This window comes from Panicum virgatum, chromosome 5K (assembly GCF_016808335.1).
Source record: "Panicum virgatum strain AP13 chromosome 5K, P.virgatum_v5, whole genome shotgun sequence".
Taxonomy (NCBI): Eukaryota; Viridiplantae; Streptophyta; class Magnoliopsida; order Poales; family Poaceae; genus Panicum; species Panicum virgatum.
The window spans coordinates 58,331,684-58,350,736 of record NC_053140.1 but is presented as its reverse complement, the minus strand read 5'-3'; the positions used below and the strand labels follow the sequence as shown (position 1 = coordinate 58,350,736).

The following is a 19,053-nucleotide window of genomic DNA, read 5'->3' as shown; positions in this document are numbered from 1 at the left end:
ACTATTTACTATATTTTACTACCTTCCTCCAAAAGATTCATCCCCCTATAACTCCTTCTCTCCAACCATTCCCCCCATATCTATTCCCCCTATATACTATCACTCATTAACTAACTATTTATTTAACATTTTTGAATTTTAAAAAAATCATACAGTATTTGTACTGTCATAATACGCATTATCATCATGTTACGGGGCTCAAACGAGATTAATATCGCGAAGAAACGATGTGATTAGAGATATAAGGAGAGTTGGAACTCACCCCATACATAGGGAGAGTTTCAACTCCCCCGTATATAGGGGGAGCTATGGGGGAACCGTTGGAGCGCTCCCTCCCTAAAGCCCCCTAAGTAGGGTGGGGGGCGCTGTCCAGGGCGCCGTTGGAGGAAGCCTTACAAGCAGCCAGGTGCGAGTGCCTGGGCCTAATCCAACATGGCCCGATTGAAACGGGTGCGCTGCTGGTGTGATCCGGCCCAACTCGCAGCAGAGCTCTCGTGCTCCTTGGTCTGCGTTTCGGCAGGTAGTCAAGGACCAGCCAGTGCCCTGAAGGCCTGAACCCGCATCCGGAGCTCAGTCACAGAGAACACCCAGCCACCGGAGACCGGACGGAGACGATGCCGGAGACCCACCCGCCGCCGCCGAGGCCGGTGATGCTCGCCGACCTCAACTTCGAGCCGGCGGAGAGCGACGGCGAGGACCGCCCGCCGACCCCCAGAACCAACCCCGCCGCCGCCATAGCCGTGCCCGTTGCCCCTGCTCCGGCGGTCGCCGCCGACTCCTCCACGAGGTAAGGTTACCAAGACGCTCTTCGATCTAAACGTGCGGGGCTTCCTGCTACCTGTGCAGTTGACCAGCTGCAAGCACCGCGATGACTTGGAATTGGGCGTTAGTCCTCGCGGGATCATGCTCGTGGAGGAGCCGTAACCCTAACTTGATGGAAGTGCCAGGAAAATTCATGCAGCAACTAAAAACTTTCGGGATCAATAGTTATGAATTCAACAATATGCTATCCCCATGGTTCTGGAATTTCGTGCATATGTTCAACTAATGATTTTTTTAAACTTTGCTTAGTAGCCTTATAGTCGGCACTTATTTGAATGGGAGTAACATGTAAAGGTTCTGTTTGGATAAGGGGGCTTAGTATCCAAATCGTTTTAAATTTTTACGAATTTACAAGCCAGCAGTTCTCTGTTGAGTTCTTAGACAATGACAGCTGGTGATCATACTTTCAGGAGTGGCAATGAAGAGGGTGGTTTGGCAAAAAATGTGACTGCAACGAAGGATTCTGATACTGTTGAATGTGAAGGTGACATGATAGTCAACATTCAATGAAGTGGAAGGATGATTTCCTGCTGTGAATTGATTACTTACAGCTCTTCATGAACAGATGCAGATCAACACTGCCAAGGGGTTTCTGCTCCACGTGAGGAGAAAGTTAGCAACCTGAAAGCTGTGAGTTCGTGGTTTTGATGCTGTTCCGGATAATGAGTCTTACATGCTATAGCTAAATGGCATTGTAATCGAATAGCGAATACCATTTCATGCTGTATGAACTGTGATGTCGTGTCACCTTATCTTGATTTGTGGTACTGGTACATTCAATGGAAATGTGGTTGAGAGCCTAACGTTCCTTTGTTCAGGCTTTGGTTCATGTGGCCCGGAAAATGCCTAAGAATGCTCATGCCCATTTTATGTTGGGGTTGATGTATCAAAGGCTTGGTCAGGCACAGAAGGTAAATTTCTCTTCAAAGATTGAAGTTGTTTAGGATTTGCATAAAGCTCAAGCAGCTGCAGAAACCTTTCAGGCAATAGCATCATATGAAAAGTCGACTGAAATATTGTTACAAGATGAAGAAGAAGTGCGGAGGCCTGATTTACTCTCATCAGTGAGGATACACCATGCACAGGTTCATTAGCTTAATAAACAAAATCCGCATTGTCTCTAGTTTTTACTTTCGTTTTGTGTGCCTATCTAATAAAATTGTTCTACTCCCTCTTGACTGTATACCTCATGCAGTGCATTCTGCAAGCAAGCATGGGCGATAGTTTTGATGAAGAGCTTGAAACTAGTGAGGTAGATGAGATCCTTGTTAAGTTGAAGAGTTCAGTTGAGTCAGATCACAGGCAAGCAGCTGTTTGGAATATCCTAGGTTTAGTTCTTCTTCGAGGTGGTCAAATACAGGTATGAGCACTGAACTTATTATATTTCTTTCCATTGATCATGCAGAAGTGTCTGTGGCTAAAATGAGATGTCATTGAAGAACTAGTTGCTGATGTTTTGTGCGTGTCCAGAGTGCTATCTCAGTTCTATCTTCTCTCACGGCCGTCGCTCCAGACTACTTGGACTCCCTTGCGAATCTTGGTGTTGCGTACATTCAAAGGTTTGAACTACCATTTCAGTTGTCATTTCCTTACTTCAGACTGTAATATCTTTATCAACTTCCAGTGGGGATCTAGAGCTATCTGCAAAGTGCTTTCAAGAGCTTCTTCTAAAAGATCAAAACCACCCAGCTGCTCTGGTGAACTATGCAGCTCTTCTTCTCTGTAAATATGGATCTTTGTCTGCAGGTACATACACTTGTTTGCCATACTATTCTATACCTATTGTTTCCTACCATATCATAAATGCATGATTATCCCTATGTTGTGTTGCTCTATTCAAAATGGTGGCACCAAATAATTAAGCACACGTACCTTATGGTTGGAGGCATTATATCAATCAATTTTCTTTTTTATTTATATTAAAAATAAGTCCAGAAAGTTGTTTTGTCCTCCAAAAATAAAGTTTAAAAACCACAGATATTTCATGAGTGGTAGTTGCTTTTGGCTTCTGTCTCATTCACTGTTACAATTCAGGGGCTGGGGGTAATGTCAGTGTAGGTCCTTACCTGCATCAGAAAGAAGCCTTAGCTGTTGCAAAAGAGTGCTTACTTGCAGCAGTGAAGGCTGATCCTAAAGCTGCATCAGTTTGGGTTAATCTTGCAAATGCATATTATATGGCTGGTGAGCATAGGAATTCAAAGAGGTGCTTGGAGCAGGTAAGAACTGTTATTTCAGTTCTCCTTTTATTGGCGTTGTTATCCAGACATGTATTGCTAGCTGTCACAAAAAAATGATAATATTAATTTATTAACACAATAAGTTATCTAACTTTCTGACCTGTAACTGATTAATGAGGATTCATTGCTGTGTCCCACTTTTAATTCACTTGGAGAAACACCCTCTAATTCATAGTTTTAGACCTTTGGTTCTTCCCAAAGGCTGGCATTTTGAAGATTGTGCTATTTAGGGGTGCCAATGGGTGACCCTTAGGGGCACCTCCAACCCTCTTTAGTTCAAAATATTGTACTAGTTTTTCAAAATGGAATATCATTTTGGGGATTAGTGCAAAATTTTGAACTAAAGAGGGTTGGAGGTGCCCCTAAGGGTCACCCATTGGCACCCCTAGTGCTATTAAGTATTAACAGAAAGTGTATGCATATTTTTCAAAAGCTGATCAGTGACCGAATGACACTTGTGGTCAGCCCACTACTTCGCTGGTGATTGGTATTTAGTTCAAAACTTTTTCGGCACGAGACACTTATTTTCCATGATGGTTTGTATGATTTAAAACAATTATTCCAATGGCACGGTCACCAGATATTGGTACTTAACCTGGCAGACATCTCTTTTGCTAGTTCACAAATTGGATCTTTAGGAAATGGATTTTCATTTATTTTTAGAACTACATAAACTGTATATATTTGACAATAGTTAATATCATGTTATAAGGTTCTGTATTTATGTCGGCCCACTATCCATATTGTACTGTGCCATTTAATAAACTCTGCACAGCAAAAGCTACTCTCAGTACAGTGATGTAATTCAGTCAGAATCTGTAGCCAATGTGGCCATAGGAACTGTGGCCTATTGAGGGAGCTGGTCTGCATGCTAACACAGGAAGCCTTGATGGTCTAGACTTGTTGTAGTAAGATTATTTGCTATATTTGGTACTTGACCCACACAACTGGTTAATCCAGGTTAAACCAGTCTTAGGTGTCTTTGTAGCAACACAACTATATGCTTATAACTAAAAGTGAACATTATGGCCAATTAGCTTGAAAACTGCTTGTATAACACTATAAATTTTTGTTTTTGTTTCAGCCTCGCCACTGGCCATAACTGACTATATATAGTACTGCTCATTACTTTCCTCTTTACTGATAAATCTGCCCAACAATTTTGCATTCACTGTAAGGCAGGTGATGAAGGCCCTACCATAGAGGGAAAAATAAATCTGTGAAACTTTCTTATTTCTTTTTGTATTCGCTTATGCTTGGCAGGCAGCAAAATTGGAACCCAATCATATGCCTGCTCGGTATGCTATTGCAGTTCACCGGATCAGAGATGCTGTAAGGTCACAGTGTTCTGATGATCAACTTCTCTGGGCTGCAACTGAAATGGCAACAGTTCTAAAAGAAGGTGACCCTTCAGCAGTTGATGCCCCAATTGCATGGGCTGGGTTGGCAATGGCCCACAGGGCACAACATGAAATTGCAGCTGCCTATGATACGGAGCACATCAATCTTAACGATGCAGAAGAGCGAGCTCTCTATACGCTTAAACAGGTGATGTATTTGCGAACTTTTTGTCAGAACTGAAGTCTTTACTTCAATCAGAATTGGCAAAATTGGGAAGTAATGAAATAAAAATAATTATTTTGAAATCCTATTACAGGCAATCCAAGAGGACCCAGATGATGCTGTTCAATGGCATCAACTTGGCTTGTACAATATTTGCATGACCCGGTTTAGCAGATCTGTAAATTTTCTTAAAGCTGCCTTAGCTCGTTCCCCAGATTGCAGCTATGCTTGGTCCAATCTTGGTAAGTTATGGGCTCTGTTTAGTTCTTTTTCCTAGATTCAATAATTAGTAAAAGTAAAAAATGTGATGCTAAGGCCCTTGAGCGCACACAAAACTAATTTACCTTTTTTTTTTCTTGCACTAGGGTTTGATTATTATTAAAATATCGATATGTCAACTATTTCTGTAAATATGGTTCCTTTTGTTTGCTAGGAGAGTTGTTATATGTTTTGTTTTGCCAACTTGGAATGTCTAAAAGTGACTTTTTAATATGTTAGTCTTGTTCAGTCCCAGTACCTTCTAATTAGCATTCATCTAATTCGTTACAGGAATTACCTAAACCTTTCATCTGAATGAAGAAACTAGTACATAACGTCATAACCATACAATTAGTTTGGTGCCTGTTTAGTTTTGTGTTCTTGACTCTTGTGTACTGTACGATCAGAATCCGAGAATAACTTCCTGTTTTCACAGGTATTGCATTGCAGCTCTCAGATGATCCATCTTCTGAAACTGTATATAAGCGCGCAATGGTGCTATCATCAACTCAGCAGCTGCATGCAATCTTCTCTAATCTTGGAATTCTTTATCGGCAGCATAGGAACTATGAATTTGCAAGAAAGATGTTATTAAGGTCATTGGAACTGTGTCCTGGATATGCACCAGCCAACAACAACCTGGGGCTTGTATTTGTCGCGGAGGGCCGTTGGGAGGATGCTAGAAGCTGTTTTGAGAAAGCTCTGCAATCTGATCCCCTGCTTGATGCAGCCAAATCAAACCTGTTGAAAGTCCTTGCTATGTCGAAGAAACAGTAGAACAAGAGAAGACAAAAAAAATGATCTTCCACTGGAGCTTCAGAGTTCAGAAACAAGGAAATACAGTCATCAAATCTGAAGTGTCGCAAGGGCCAACTCGGATATGGTACTTGGTGGCTTTGGATTGCTCACAAGTCCAGGGAAATTTCAGAAATGTACCTTCCAAGACTGCCGTTCATTTGACCGAGGTGCTGCCCTTACTGTGCCAATCAAGAGGTGCATAGGGCCACTGGCTCAAAGTTGCTGGATGTATTAGAATATCATCAGTCCAGGAAACCCCAGATTTTGAAGTTTGTGTGTAGTAAAGTTTCGTGTATGTGAATTCCCACTGCCGCTGTATATAACTCCGAATAAGTTGAGCATGCATGGTAAAGAAGTAAGATCCATTGTTTCAGTAGCAACTTCTGATTCCGCGCGTGAAACTCGCTGGGTGCAATTTTGGGATTGAATGGGCGTCTTAATTCGCGAATGTCAGGTTTTTGTAGGTTTCTTTCAAAAAAGGTTTTTGTAGGTTTGTGAAACTGGATGTCATGTTGTCGGGTGGGTCTCATCAGAATGTTGTTACATTTGTAAAAGTCATTGTAGTTCATACATGGCAACATAAATAGTTTGGTGAAAATAGTTGCATTTTTATGAAATTAATTTGGTGACAATGGAAACCTAAACCCTAGACAAAAAACCATGCTCGCGCTGCACATATTGAAAAGTCAAATCCTTAACCACCAAGGTTCCGTAGGACATAATCTCAAAAAAAAAAAAGGTTCCGTAGGACAAGTCTTCCAATAGGTGCTTAGTGAAAATACCGTTTTTGAACTGTGCCATTGTGTCATTTTGCACCAGATGCTTGTCCATGAAACAAAATGTTTAAGTTCGCTCTTGGTGCTTAAGTGTGTTAGAAAGGTAGTTAAGTTCATCTAAAAACGTATTTGCGTGGGAGAGATTAACTTCTAGCCCTTAACGATGTAGCAGTATTCCTCGTCTTTAAGCAGACAAATATAAACACATTGTATTGTACATGCCCTAAGCATTTTCAATTTTATGATGACTTCCATATGCCTTCTTCAATTTTTTTGATGAGTTTCACATTCAAAATAAATTCCGAACAGTCGTTCAATCCTGTCAAATTAATTAATTTTGTACAATATCTGGTGGGAATTTATAATTGAAAGTTTAGACAAGAGTTTTTTTTTATATATAATAAGCTTAGGCAAGAGTTGTTCACGGGTTGTTCTTATACATCTAGGTCGAAGACATGTGAAAATCTAAACTAGCATCAAAATAGAAATTTGAGTGCTCGACTTAGAAATTTTACCTTTCACAACTCAGAAGTTTTGTATGAAAAAAAATTAAACAGTGTTAGTACTAATGGTTAACCAGTGAATACTTGAACTTTACATCTCGGAAGCGGACTCTTGCGGGCAACTCATAAAACATCAACTGGTCTGGGCGCCACCCGTTGAACGGCCGAGCTGCCGCCGACGGCGAGTACCCGCCGGCGATTCCACCTCTCCCGCCACCTCATCCCCTCGCGCGCGCGAGGGGCAGGCTGCTGCCCGTGCCCTGCCAGATCGGGTCCTCCTCACCGCCCTCCCCTTCCAGATCCTTCTAGGCCTGTCCAGATCCTCAGAGCGCGGGCGCGTGGGGCAGAGATCTCGCCGGAGAAATGGATAAGTCCAGCGCTCTCGAGTACATCAACCAGATGTTCCCCACGGGTACGCTCTCCTCCGCTCGGATCGAATCGATGATTCCTCGCTCTAACGCTCGTGAAGCTGCTGTTGCGGCGGCGGCAATGCGCTGGTTTAAGCTGTGCTGTTGGCCGGAACTCCTGCGCTAACAATTTGGTTTTATTTTGCTGTGACCTTCAGAGGCGTCATTGTCGGGCGTCGAGCCGCTGATGCAGAAGATACAGAGTGAGATTCGCCGAGTGGACGCCAGCATCCTCGCCGCCGTACGACAGCAGGTTCGGTCTTGTGGTCTCACATCCTGGTCATGCAGTGCTGCTGTTTGTAATGCTGACACTCTTTGTTCTGGATTGGTTAAACTGAGCTGACCAAACTTACGTGTCTCATAATTTGATCAGTGCAATGCCGATGGTATTGTAATCAAGTTCGTATGATGCAGTTCTAATCAACTTGCTTAAGATTTGCTATTAATGAAATCGTGCTGCTAGAATCATAGGACTAGGTGTTTCTACCCGCTTTTGCTCTTAGTTATATTATACTGTATTGGATAATGGAAAACTGGTTTACTCCACAGAGCAACTCAGGAACCAAGGCCAAGGAAGAACTTGCGGCAGCAACAAATGCTGTTCAGGTCAAATTTTCACGTTGTATGCTCTATTAAATTCTCCCTCTATGAAGCTGCTGGATCAATTCATGATGCAGCGTGGCTTGTCAGATAACTGGAGTGAACACTTAATGGCTTTCTTGGATTTTAACTCTGTTCCCACTAACAGGAATTAGTGCACAAGATACATGAGATAAAAACAAAGGCTGAACAAAGTGAATCAATGGTTCAAGAAATATGCCGCGACATCAAAAAGTTGGATTGTGCCAAGAGGCATATAACAACTACAATAACCGCTCTTCACCGTCTTACTATGCTTGGTCAGTTTCTCTTCCTCCCTCTCTCCCTCGCTCCTTCCCTCCCTCTAGCAAAGGACATCAACCTCAGCTAAATCATGTTGCTCTGTGCTTATGTGCAGTTTCCGCTGTTGAGCAACTTCAGGTTATGGCATCAAAACGACAGTATAAAGAAGCAGCTGCCCAGCTGGAGGTAAGAATGATTTAGTTAGCTGTTACACCTGTAAACAAGCACGAATTGATCTCAATGGCTGAAATATTTGACACTACCACTGATCATTTCGCATGATGGGCATACTTATGCTTATGATTATGTGCATGGGATTTCCAACAAGGTTTCTAATTCTATTTTCAGGCAGTAAACCAGTTATGCAGTCATTTTGAAGCCTATAGAGATGTGCCCAAGATAACAGAGCTGAGAGAGAAATTCAAGAACATTAAGAAAATCCTCAAATCTCATGTATTTTCAGATTTCTCAAGGTACATGGCAATTGAACTTTTTTGTTGTTGTGAAAAAGGTGCGAGGCTAGTATCAGTTAGTGGCAAATCCAGTTTCTGGCTAATTCCAAAGCAGTAAACAGGAAAAGGATGATGTAAGTCCACGTGTCAGCTCGAATAGTTGACCTAACTTGCGAAATGGCAACCTTTGCGTATGTTTTACATTTTTCAAGCAATATCATTCAATACTCTGGAATTAACCTGCAAGGAAGTAGTTGATATTCCAAAATCGATGGCATCAATCTGTATGGTCACACATGTAGGAATGATTGTACAACCATGCCAGCCTGATTTCAGGGCATAACCGGCGATCATATGGTAACAGTTAACAGGCAGGGGCACCAGTTCCTTCTATATGGACCTTGTAGACGGGCTGGCAGGCCTGTTTTTAGCATGTTTTGTGCTTGGTATTGTAAGGCAATGAAGGAATTCAGTTTCATTCAGTTGGCAGCTTTTCTGCTTTCTTTATGTCTATTATTTCCTACAGTGAAATAGATCCACTAATCGGTACCTTTTCAGCTTAGGAACTGGGAAGGAAACAGAAGATCCCATGCTGTTGCAGCAGCTGTCTGATGCTTGCTTGGTGGTTGATGCATTGGAACCATCTGTAAGGGAAGAACTAGTGAAGAATTTTTGTAGCAAGGAACTCACCTCATATAGGCAGATCTTTGAAGGAGCAGGTCAAAACCTTGCATATGCTTCATTTATCAGTCTATAATTTTGCTATAAATTTACTCCTTTAATTCATTGGTATTTTGATTCCTCTTGCAAAAATCAGAACTTGCCAAGTTAGACAAGACTGAAAGGAGATATGCATGGATTAAACGCCGACTGCGGTCAAATGAAGATACCTGGAAAATATTTCCACCTTCCTGGCATGTTGACTATCTGCTGTGTATCCAGTTCTGTAAGATTACAAGGTCTGATTTCACTCATCTAGTTTTGCAGTTAATGATCTTACCCTCAAATTAAGATTACATAGTACTGAAACAGCAATTTCACTTGATTTTACTTCTTGTTTGCTGCACTATATTATATCTGTTCTGTCTCCTCAGCCAAGTTTCTGCTTTAACATTATGATCAATCCTTATCTTCCATCTTACAAATAAATTTATTGATGAAAATTCTTCTTTTCAGGGCCCAGCTTGTTGATATCCTTAATAATCTGAAAGAAAAGCCAGATGTTGCAACTTTGTTATTGGTAATTCCCCTCGTGATTTTTTGGAATCATGTTTTTTTTTTCAAACACGCAGGAGAGCTGTGTATCATTTCCTTAAAGATCTTGGAATCATGGATAACAAATGGATATGTCTATGTACCATTTACCTTACAATGCTGTGCCAATGATAGATACCCTTCTTTCTATTTTGTGTTATAGGTCTTTAGGTGATTTATAATATTCTTGGTTCAAGGCCTTTTATTATCAGATCTACTGTTTCCTAAAAAAATGACCAATAAAACATACAGAATTTATGTGCTTCAAAATGTTGTTGCATTACAAGACATGAAGTGGTAGAGATATTTGTGTAATGTTTGGTTGTGCGGATTGAACATGATAACTGATCCATTTTTTGCCATATGGAACATACGTAGTGAACTTTTTGAGATTCTCGCTCGCTATGCAGGCGTTCCAGAGAACCATTGAATTTGAAGAAGAATTGGCAGAGAAATTCAGTGGTGGAACTGGAACTGCTAGAAATAAAGAGTCAGCAAGTGACGATGAAGAGGAGGGTGGGGAACACAATAAAATTGTTTCAGACATACGAAGGAAATACGAGAAAAAACTGGCAGCACCTAATCATGAAGCTGAACAAGTATCTGTTGTTTAATCTCAACCTGTTCTTTTGCCCCCCTTGTATTATATATTTTTTCCAACTCTTCTAGCATATGTTTACTGACAGGATAAAGACAAGCAGAAGGATTTGTCAGTTCCTGGTGCTGGGGTTAGTATTCTATCAGCTATTATGCGATGCATAGTACTGTTTCTACAAGTTCTATATGATGATTCATTTTGTATATTGATATCTCATACTTTGGCCAATTTTTCTTGCAGTTTAACTTCCATGGGATCATATCTTCTTGTTTTGAACCATATATGACTGTGTACATAGAACTTGAGGAGAAATCTTTAGTGGATCAGTTAGAAAAACTTGTCCAGGTATACACAACATGAATATAATTCGAACTATGGTATTTGAGGTTTGTGTGCCATTAGCTCACTCTTCTATTCTGGCAGGAAGAAAGATGGGAAACAGAGGAAGGAAGTCAGACAAACATTCTCTCTAGCAGCATGCAGGTAGATAATACAATTCTTTACAAAATTATTTCTAGAAGGTTTGCCCCTGCTGGCTGATAGAAGTTTCCATGCTCGGTCAAACTTCACCAAAATTCCATATTTTTTGTCCTGCGGTTGGTCAGAAAAGTGGCTAGTTCCCTCCCTCCCTCTGGTTTGTACCGGAGAATGTATCAACTTTGTGTATAATGATAGAAATTTCAAGTTAGGTCTAGACTTCCAAAGCTGGCCTTCTTGCAGATTTTGCATCATACACCTCTGCTCAGCAATTTTTACTAAAATACTATCTTAATCTGGTTTACAATTTCACCTGTGCAGGTTTTCTTGGTGATTAGAAAAAGCTTAAAGAGGTGCAGTGCATTAACAAAGAACCAAACACTATTCAACTTATTTCAGGTAGGCAGTCCTTTTCAGTTTCAGTTGACAATTTTCCTTTTTCTTTTATGTACAGTACTTTATTTGCTCCATTCGTGCTACAATGGTTGCTTTCAGATTTTTCCCACGGATATTGGAAACATATAGGAACACCTTACATCGAATACCAATATGGAATGGACACGAAACGAATGCGAATATGCCTACAAATGTCTCAGATCATTAAAAAGCATGTAAACTGTATAACAACAAGAAAAACGCATCAGTGGTTCCTTGGTGCCTGCTGTTTATGCAGCTGTCAGTGCTTTCTATTTTAATACACTTACTGCTTATATGCTTCTTGAGCAGTTTGTCTATGGTGGAGTATTACTATCAGTGAGCCTGACTGACACTGATATTAAATCCTTTTGAACAGATCCAATCTGATAACTCCAATAATTTACTTTCCTGAGACTATAATTTATTTTGGGCATGATGTTAGTGGTATCGTGATTCTATAGCCTAAACTAGCATGAAGGGCTATTAGTTTTACTATTTTGTAGTACCTTTTCTATTGCCTAGACATGCACTGTTGAGCAGCTACAGGGCAGTAATTATACCTAGAAGGAAAAATGCAACAGGATCATGCCTTGGACTACTATCATATGAATGAAATTTGCTGTCCATACTCCATATGAAGTGTGTTGGATCTATGCTGTGTGGACACTAGCCTATTTGATACTAGATGAACTGTTTGAGCACATATTGATTATTATTTGTTGATGTTTAGATTTATATGGATATCAAAGCCAATGAAGTATGACCTTCAATGTGCTAAGCACTAATATTTTTTTACGCTTAACTGTTTTTATCAGCCAATAAAATTTCGTGTTTGAATGGGCTCATAACTGTTCCCCCCTCTATTGTTGCTAGGTATTTCAAAGAATACTCAAGGCCTATGCGGCTAAGTTATATGCCAGGTTACCAAAGGGTGGAACTGGTATTGTTGCAGCTGCCACTGGTACCGATGGGCAGATAAGGGTATGATTGTCACCAGTGAATTGCTACCCTTCCCCCTTGCTTTCCTCGTGTTATACTGTTAGCGGCAATTTATGGTCCTGTTGCCATCACTGCAGACCTCGGACAGGGATGAGAGAATGATCTGCTACATTGTCAACACTGCAGAATATTGTCACCAGACAGTAAGTCAGTTTTTCCTTCAAATATTATGGTAGCCTGGTGTAGAAATAAACATGATGAAATTATGGTATTGTTAATAACTTCCACCATGCTAGACAGAAATAAAGTATCCAAAAATTCCTGGTCTTCACTGGATACTTGCGGACTTAGGACCTGTTTGATTCCCTACCTAAGGCTGCCACGTTACTTTGAGTAATGAAATTCGGGCAAGGCCCAGGTTGGAAAAAAAAACCCTAAGGTTGCCACGCCTAAGGTTAGGCGTGCCACAACTTCTTTGTTATCTCCATACTCCACTTGCAAAGTGCCACTAACATTGATTTGATCACAAAATCCCAATTTTGGCTTCAAAATAGAAATAGGAATTCAGTAATATAAAAGCAGTTCTTGTATATTTTCAAAACTCTTGCATCTTGGCCTTCCCTTCTCTATAATGAAGTACCCTGATTTGTGTTACTAGTCCACAGTTTTCCATGGTACCACTACCTAGTTTGTCAGTGTAAGATCTTATTATTGCCATTCCATCGGAAGCTGGGGTTGGAAATGGGTAGCACTGGAGATGGGCAGCACAATAGTTCGTGGCATCTAGTGCTTAAGTTCGTTGTTGCAGCATGTAGCTATTTAGCCTATTTTTCCCTGTGTGTGGCATGCATGTGTGCATGATAGAGTTTCTCTCAAACTAACTATTAACTTTCTCCATAAATTTTACAGTCTGGTGAGCTAGCTGAGAATGTTGCTAAGATGATTAACCCTCACTTTGCTGACAAGGTGGACATGTCTGAAGTTCAGGTGACTGATCATTATCTTTTGTTGTTCTTATCCCTACCTATGTCAGTATGTTGTTGATATTATTGTTAGAGAGAAGGCCTCAATGCTTTGATACCTGCAGGATGAGTTCTCAGCTGTGATCACAAGAGCATTAATGACTCTTGTGCATGGGCTTGAAACCAAATTTGATGCTGAAATGGTTGCAATGACTCGTGTTCCGTGGGCTACCCTTGAGAGCGTTGGTGATCAATCAGAGTAGGATTTTGCTGGATCCTTATATGCTATTTTATGTTAAATCCTTTCCTTATATTCATTATGTGTTCTTTAAAGCTCAAAAGGAGTACTGGCCGTAAGCTTTGCTGGAAAATCCTTGATGAGAAATTTGGAAATATGGGAGTCTGTCATAGGTCATAATGTGGCAATATGCGATGATGTCACTTATTTTGCAGCAGGTGTAGTTAGCCCCCGTTTGGTAGGATATTTAATTCTGTTTCTCCCTGCAAAAGCTTATCTGATTAACCAGTATCAGTTTGTGCAATTGTTTGGCTAGTATAGTGCTTTCAGGTTCTTGAAAGATTGTTCGTAAGATAAAGGAGGTGATTCTCATGAGAACCATCATTTTGGGTGATTCTTCTTGAATAGCTACAAAAAAAAATTGAAATATTTATCCTTGTTTCTTGCAAGAATGAGAAACCAAATTATTAGTGTGGCAGGGTTTCTTCAGTTTCTTACAAGAAGCAAAATCGAGAATCGCCAAACAGGGCATCAATATTGTTCAACTGGAAAGAAGTTAGGATTCAATTGACTTGGAACTGCTCCTAACTGGGAACTATCTTATGCCAATGGCAGATTGCTGGACTGAACAATTTTAGGTGGGCTTAGGTTGGAGTTGTGGGGTTATAGTCCAAATCAAAATTACAGTTATAGCATATGAGCCCCTAGAAATGGTGTTGCAAATTAAATAGGCGTTTGAGTTTCTTTTATGGGATCTTTGAGATTTTGTGCTACTGTCATCATGCTTTTATTAAATTTGAAAAAAAGTAATATCTGGTTTCTTTATAAGCATTCTTTGCGTTGCAACATTTTCAGATCTGCTAAACATATTTAAATATCTACTGATAGGATTGACTCTTCCATGACAGATATGTGAATGGTATCAGCTCTATTCTGTCCAGTAGTATTCCTATGCTTGGTAGCTTGCTTTCACCTACCTACTTCCAATATTTCCTGGACAAAGTAAGTTTGGTATTCATCTTCGTAGTAGCTACAACCTCTCAAGTCTTTCATCTTTTTGTCATAAACTACACATTGGCTCTACGCGTGATCTGTTATACTTGTTTGTTCTGATGCAGCTTGCAGCCTCTCTGGGTCCTCGGTTTTATCTCAACATATACAAGTGCAAGCATATATCAGAAACTGGTGCACAGCAGGTACATATTAACACTATATGAAGCTATTTTGATTTTATTCAGCATTTAGGATGTTTCTCATTGCTTTGCATTTTCTCTCTCCGAAGATGCTCTTGGACACTCAAGCAGTTAAGACTATTCTTCTAGATATCCCAGCTCTTGGAAAACAGGTAACCTTCTAATCAGCACAATCATCAACATAATACGTGGTGTATATGCTTTATATTATCTAGTGACAGATTTAGGAACCTGCCTAAAGGAGTAAATTCTTCTGTTTCAAGTATACATGAATCTTTGGGATGAATTCTGGCACTGGAAGTACAAGTGCTCGGCTAAAATGGTCTTTCTTATGCACATAAACTGCAAATGTGGCAGATTTATAGTTTATAATGGATCACAGTCATAATTATGAGAAGATTGATTTCTTAGTTATGTTACAAATTTAAATGTGGCTTCGTTGCATTGTATGTACCAGAGTTCAGGTGCAGCTAGCTACTCGAAGTTTGTAAGCCGAGAAATGAGTAAAGCTGAAGCACTACTTAAGGTAAATTGGAGACAATGATGTCTTGAGCGTTGGTTGTTTACATCAGTATCGCTGAAGAGGCACTTTGCTGAATGATTAGCACCATGTAATATCAAGCTGATGACATAACTTTATGCAGGTTATTTTGTCACCGGTTGATTCTGTTGCAAACACATACCGCGCCCTCCTTCCCGAGGGCACGCCTCTTGAGTTTCAGCGGATACTTGACCTCAAGGTTTTATGCTTAAAAATCTGGCATATCTTGGATACCAACAACCTTCCATCCCTCGTGACAATCTGACAATTGATTGTTTCGGCTGTTGTTCGTGTTCTGTCACAGGGCTTGAAGAAAGCAGATCAGCAAGCCATTCTGGAAGACTTCAACAAGCACGCCCCTGCCCCTGCTCCCGCCATCAAACACCCAGCGGTGGCACCGACTGTCGCACCACCGGTCGCCACCGCATCCGTCCAGATGGCACCGTCTGTGGCAAGTCCAGCCGTTTCTATTACACCAAGCATGGCTGCCTTGACAGGAGCTCTGGCGAACAGAGAGGACGTGCTCGCCCGAGCCGCGGCGCTTGGGCGGGGAGCAGCGACCACGGGGTTCAAGAGGTTCCTTGCATTGACGGAGGCGGCCAAAGATCGGAAGGACGGGCCGTTCCGGAAACTCTTCAATGCGTAAAATTTTGCTCGTGGTTGTGTTCATAGTTTGCGACCCTCTTGCAGTGCACATAGATATAGGAAATTCTTTGCACACTATGTACACCTCTACTGTTAACCTTCAGTGTATACTGTATAACAACCATTTTGACAGAAGTATCCCATATCCCATTCTACCGAGAACGGGTAGCTCAGTTGTATCAAAGAGATCTGAGATAGTTTAAGCCATGGGATAAGATTTTTTTTCTTCTTATTTTGTGCATGAGAGCTCAAGAACTTATTCACTCTACTCTGTTCTACTGGCTGTGGCTGGTGGCTGGTGCTGATTTGCTATGAGAGAAAAGTACTGTTGGCTGTCTGATGCTGATTTGTGTGAGAAAAAAATACTGCTGCTGGCAACTAGAAAAGTACTGCTGCTAGCTGGTGACTCTCTCTGTCTCTCTCACAAGCCGGCTCGCATCGCAGGAGGAGAGAGGACCCGGCGAGGTGGCGACAGCTGCCCCCCTCCCGCCTCTTTTCGAGGGTGAAGTATGTGTCGACGTGTTGTTTATCAATAAGGCAAAAATTGTCACATGACATTGTTAAAGTTAAAACTTTGCCATAGACCACTAAAAATATCTGTCTTTGCCGAAGGACACTATAAAATTATGACTGTTTGCTGGGAGACACTACACCCATTAAACTATCGAATTTAATTGAAGAGCAACGTGAAATGACAAATTTATCCCTGCTACCCTATCCTCTCCCTCTCGCAGAACTGCTCGTGGCTCGCGAATCAGGAGGCGACGCGATTCCTTGCCTCCGCTTGCAGCCCCTCCCCGCACCCCTCCCTAGCTGCGTCTCAGCCCCTCCCCGCACCCCTCCCTAGCTGCGTCTCATCCCTACGTGCAATATGATTTATTTTCTTCCTAACATTCAGAGGAATAATATTGACAACTTTAGATTTTGAAACTCCTCTCCAATTCACTAAAAAAGATATTTTGATAACCTTTTCAAATAATAATATCTAGATAAATGTTGGGAAGAAAAAGAAAAAATGCCAGCCCGAATTTTTGTGCTAGCCAATTTCTGTATGGGGTACCCCGTACCCTAAACCTTATTGGCCATTCAGTACCACACCTGACAGGCATCTAAGAACAACATACGCACCCGACTAAAAGAATATTCCCTACACAATCAATCATATTGGAGACTTTCCTGCTTCACATGCTTATCATCAGCATCGATCTGGCACGAAACCTGCAAGATGGATTCAAACAATACACGACACTTTCTAGACCAATTTATTTGCAAGTAGGCATCAAACGGACATCACACATATTTGCAGATCAACTTATCCACCCCTTATCCCATTTCCCCAGCCCATACACCGAGCGTAACGTGTCACCCAGACCTGTACAACTGCGTGGCGTCCAGATCTTATCTTTCTCCGGATCTCTACCGACCAAGCGTCCAAGTCCAAGCCAAGCAATCAAGGTCGTCTGCTACCTGCGAAGCACAATCAAAACCACTTGCTCCTGTCAGTGCCAGTGGTGATGTTCTTTCTGCAACACCTGCAGGATGCTGCTCAGCTCATCTTCATCAATGGAAAGGATCTTCCAGACCTTGGATGGATGCAGATGCAGCCTTGCCAAACATCTTTCCTGCTGAGCCTGGTTCTGCCGAATATAGAAATGCTTCGTCTTTTGTCAGCAAACCAAAGCCGCCGTGGGCGTGGCGAATGGTGAGAGTGCCGGCGACGAGGGAAGTGCTGTGTGGTTCGTTTTCGGCAAGGCTGCCGCCACTTGCGCGGTGCCAACGCAGGCCTCACATGCGCATGTGTGCGCGGAGGCAGGAATGGCCGAATGGCCGAGCTCCTCCCTCCTCGGGTTCATGAACCGGGGCGGGCGGACAGGGTGGTGTACTGCTCCTCGGCGCGTGGGGGTGGGGCCTTGCGGTCTCTCCAAATGCAGAACGTGACAGCGATACGGATCTGACTCCGGACAGTAGCTCGCACGATGAAGACCACTCACCATCAAACTTTTTTTTTCCTTCAAATTTGTGTGGATTTACATATTATATGATGCAAAATTCAAAATTTCAAAACTATCTTGCGGCACATGTATGGAGTATTAAATCTAGACAAAATAAAAAATTAATTGCATAATTTGCTTGTAAATTACGAGATGAAACTAATGAGTCTAATTAGATCATAATTAGACAATAAATTGCTACAGCAAAACTACAATAAGCATGTGCTAATGATGAATTAATTAGTCTTAATAATTTTATCTTATAGTTTACAGACAAGTTCTGTAATTAGTTTTATAATTAGTATATATTTAATACTTCAAATGTGTAAAGATTCTTTTTTAAAAAATTTACACGTTGCATCTAAACAAGGACTAAAGATGTGTTTGGCAGAGCTCCACTCCAAAAACTCCACCAACTCCACTAATTTGTCATGCCAAACATGTCTAGTTTCAGCAACTCTAACTCCCGATAAAACCTGGAGTTAAGGGCCAACTCCACGTTTTTCTTGGAGCTCGCAGTGCTCAAAAAACAACTGGTATAAACATTCTCATGCCACTGGTTACATATGTCCCCCATACCGGTTCGTGAGCCGAAAAGAAAAAATCTTGCGTCCCATCCTCTCCCTCCTGTTCTCTTCTCCCCAGCTCTCCACGCCGGCCCGCCGCCGGCCCACGCGCCGCCGGCCCCGCCGCCGGCTCGGGTGCCGAATGCCCGCCGTGCTCGAGCCGCGTCCCTCCGCCATCCTCCCGCCGTCCTCCAGCCACCGGTCCCCGCACTGACGCTCTCCGCCCTCCTCCCGCCACCGGCCCCCTGCGCTTGCCGGTCTAGCCGCCGGTCCCTGATCTGAGCGCCGGCACCCTCCGTGCTCCTCCCGTCGCCGCACCCCGTGCTTGTCGGTCCCTGCGCCTGACGGCCCCTGCGCCGCCGGCCCCTGAGCCGAGCGTCGGCTCCCTCCGCCCTCCGCGCTCCTCCCGCCACTGGCAGTACCCGTGCTTGCCGGTCCCACCGCCGGCCCCCGCGCCGCCGACACCTGAGCCGAGCGCCGCCTCCCTCCACCCTTCGCGCTCCTCCCGCCACCGGCCTCCGTGCATGCCGGTCC

At 42.3% G+C, this 19,053-nt stretch overlaps 2 protein-coding genes and 1 long non-coding RNA gene across 5 annotated transcripts; 2 read left to right on the top strand and 1 right to left on the bottom strand.

The window, feature by feature from the left end:
• The first annotated feature begins 537 nt into the window (after window positions 1-537).
• Window positions 538-6,058, top strand: LOC120708981 (probable UDP-N-acetylglucosamine--peptide N-acetylglucosaminyltransferase SPINDLY). 3 transcript variants are annotated; one of them, XM_039994456.1, is made up of 12 exons: window positions 538-787; window positions 1,233-1,306; window positions 1,388-1,452; window positions 1,641-1,733; window positions 1,806-1,907; window positions 2,018-2,182; window positions 2,293-2,381; window positions 2,450-2,568; window positions 2,857-3,038; window positions 4,323-4,607; window positions 4,717-4,864; window positions 5,317-6,058. In XM_039994456.1, the coding sequence occupies exons 1-12, from the start codon at window positions 615-617 to the stop codon at window positions 5,655-5,657; spliced, it is 1,836 nt and encodes a 611-aa protein (XP_039850390.1). In that variant the 5' UTR covers window positions 538-614; the 3' UTR covers window positions 5,658-6,058. The 3 variants fall into 3 exon arrangements, with proteins under 3 accessions (XP_039850390.1, XP_039850391.1, XP_039850389.1); XM_039994457.1 differs by having other exon boundaries at window positions 539-787; window positions 1,394-1,452; window positions 2,447-2,568; XM_039994455.1 differs by having other exon boundaries at window positions 560-787; window positions 2,447-2,568.
• A 1,011-nt stretch (window positions 6,059-7,069) lies between these two features.
• Window positions 7,070-16,225, top strand: LOC120708980 (vacuolar protein sorting-associated protein 53 A-like). Its single transcript, XM_039994454.1, has 24 exons — window positions 7,070-7,369; window positions 7,523-7,617; window positions 7,914-7,970; window positions 8,113-8,263; window positions 8,362-8,432; window positions 8,595-8,719; window positions 9,257-9,417; window positions 9,516-9,657; window positions 9,875-9,938; window positions 10,363-10,551; window positions 10,639-10,680; window positions 10,791-10,895; window positions 10,974-11,033; window positions 11,349-11,426; window positions 12,318-12,425; window positions 12,521-12,586; window positions 13,293-13,370; window positions 13,471-13,604; window positions 14,492-14,585; window positions 14,702-14,779; window positions 14,866-14,928; window positions 15,234-15,302; window positions 15,421-15,516; window positions 15,622-16,225. The coding sequence occupies exons 1-24, from the start codon at window positions 7,321-7,323 to the stop codon at window positions 15,961-15,963; spliced, it is 2,517 nt and encodes an 838-aa protein (XP_039850388.1). The 5' UTR covers window positions 7,070-7,320; the 3' UTR covers window positions 15,964-16,225.
• A 755-nt stretch (window positions 16,226-16,980) lies between these two features.
• LOC120710805 lies at window positions 16,981-17,779 on the bottom strand. The gene is made up of 2 exons (XR_005690017.1): window positions 17,546-17,779; window positions 16,981-17,429 (listed from the first exon to the last, which is right to left on the bottom strand). It is a non-coding gene; the product is annotated as an uncharacterized LOC120710805 (long non-coding RNA).
• Between the last annotated feature and the right edge of the window lie 1,274 nt (window positions 17,780-19,053).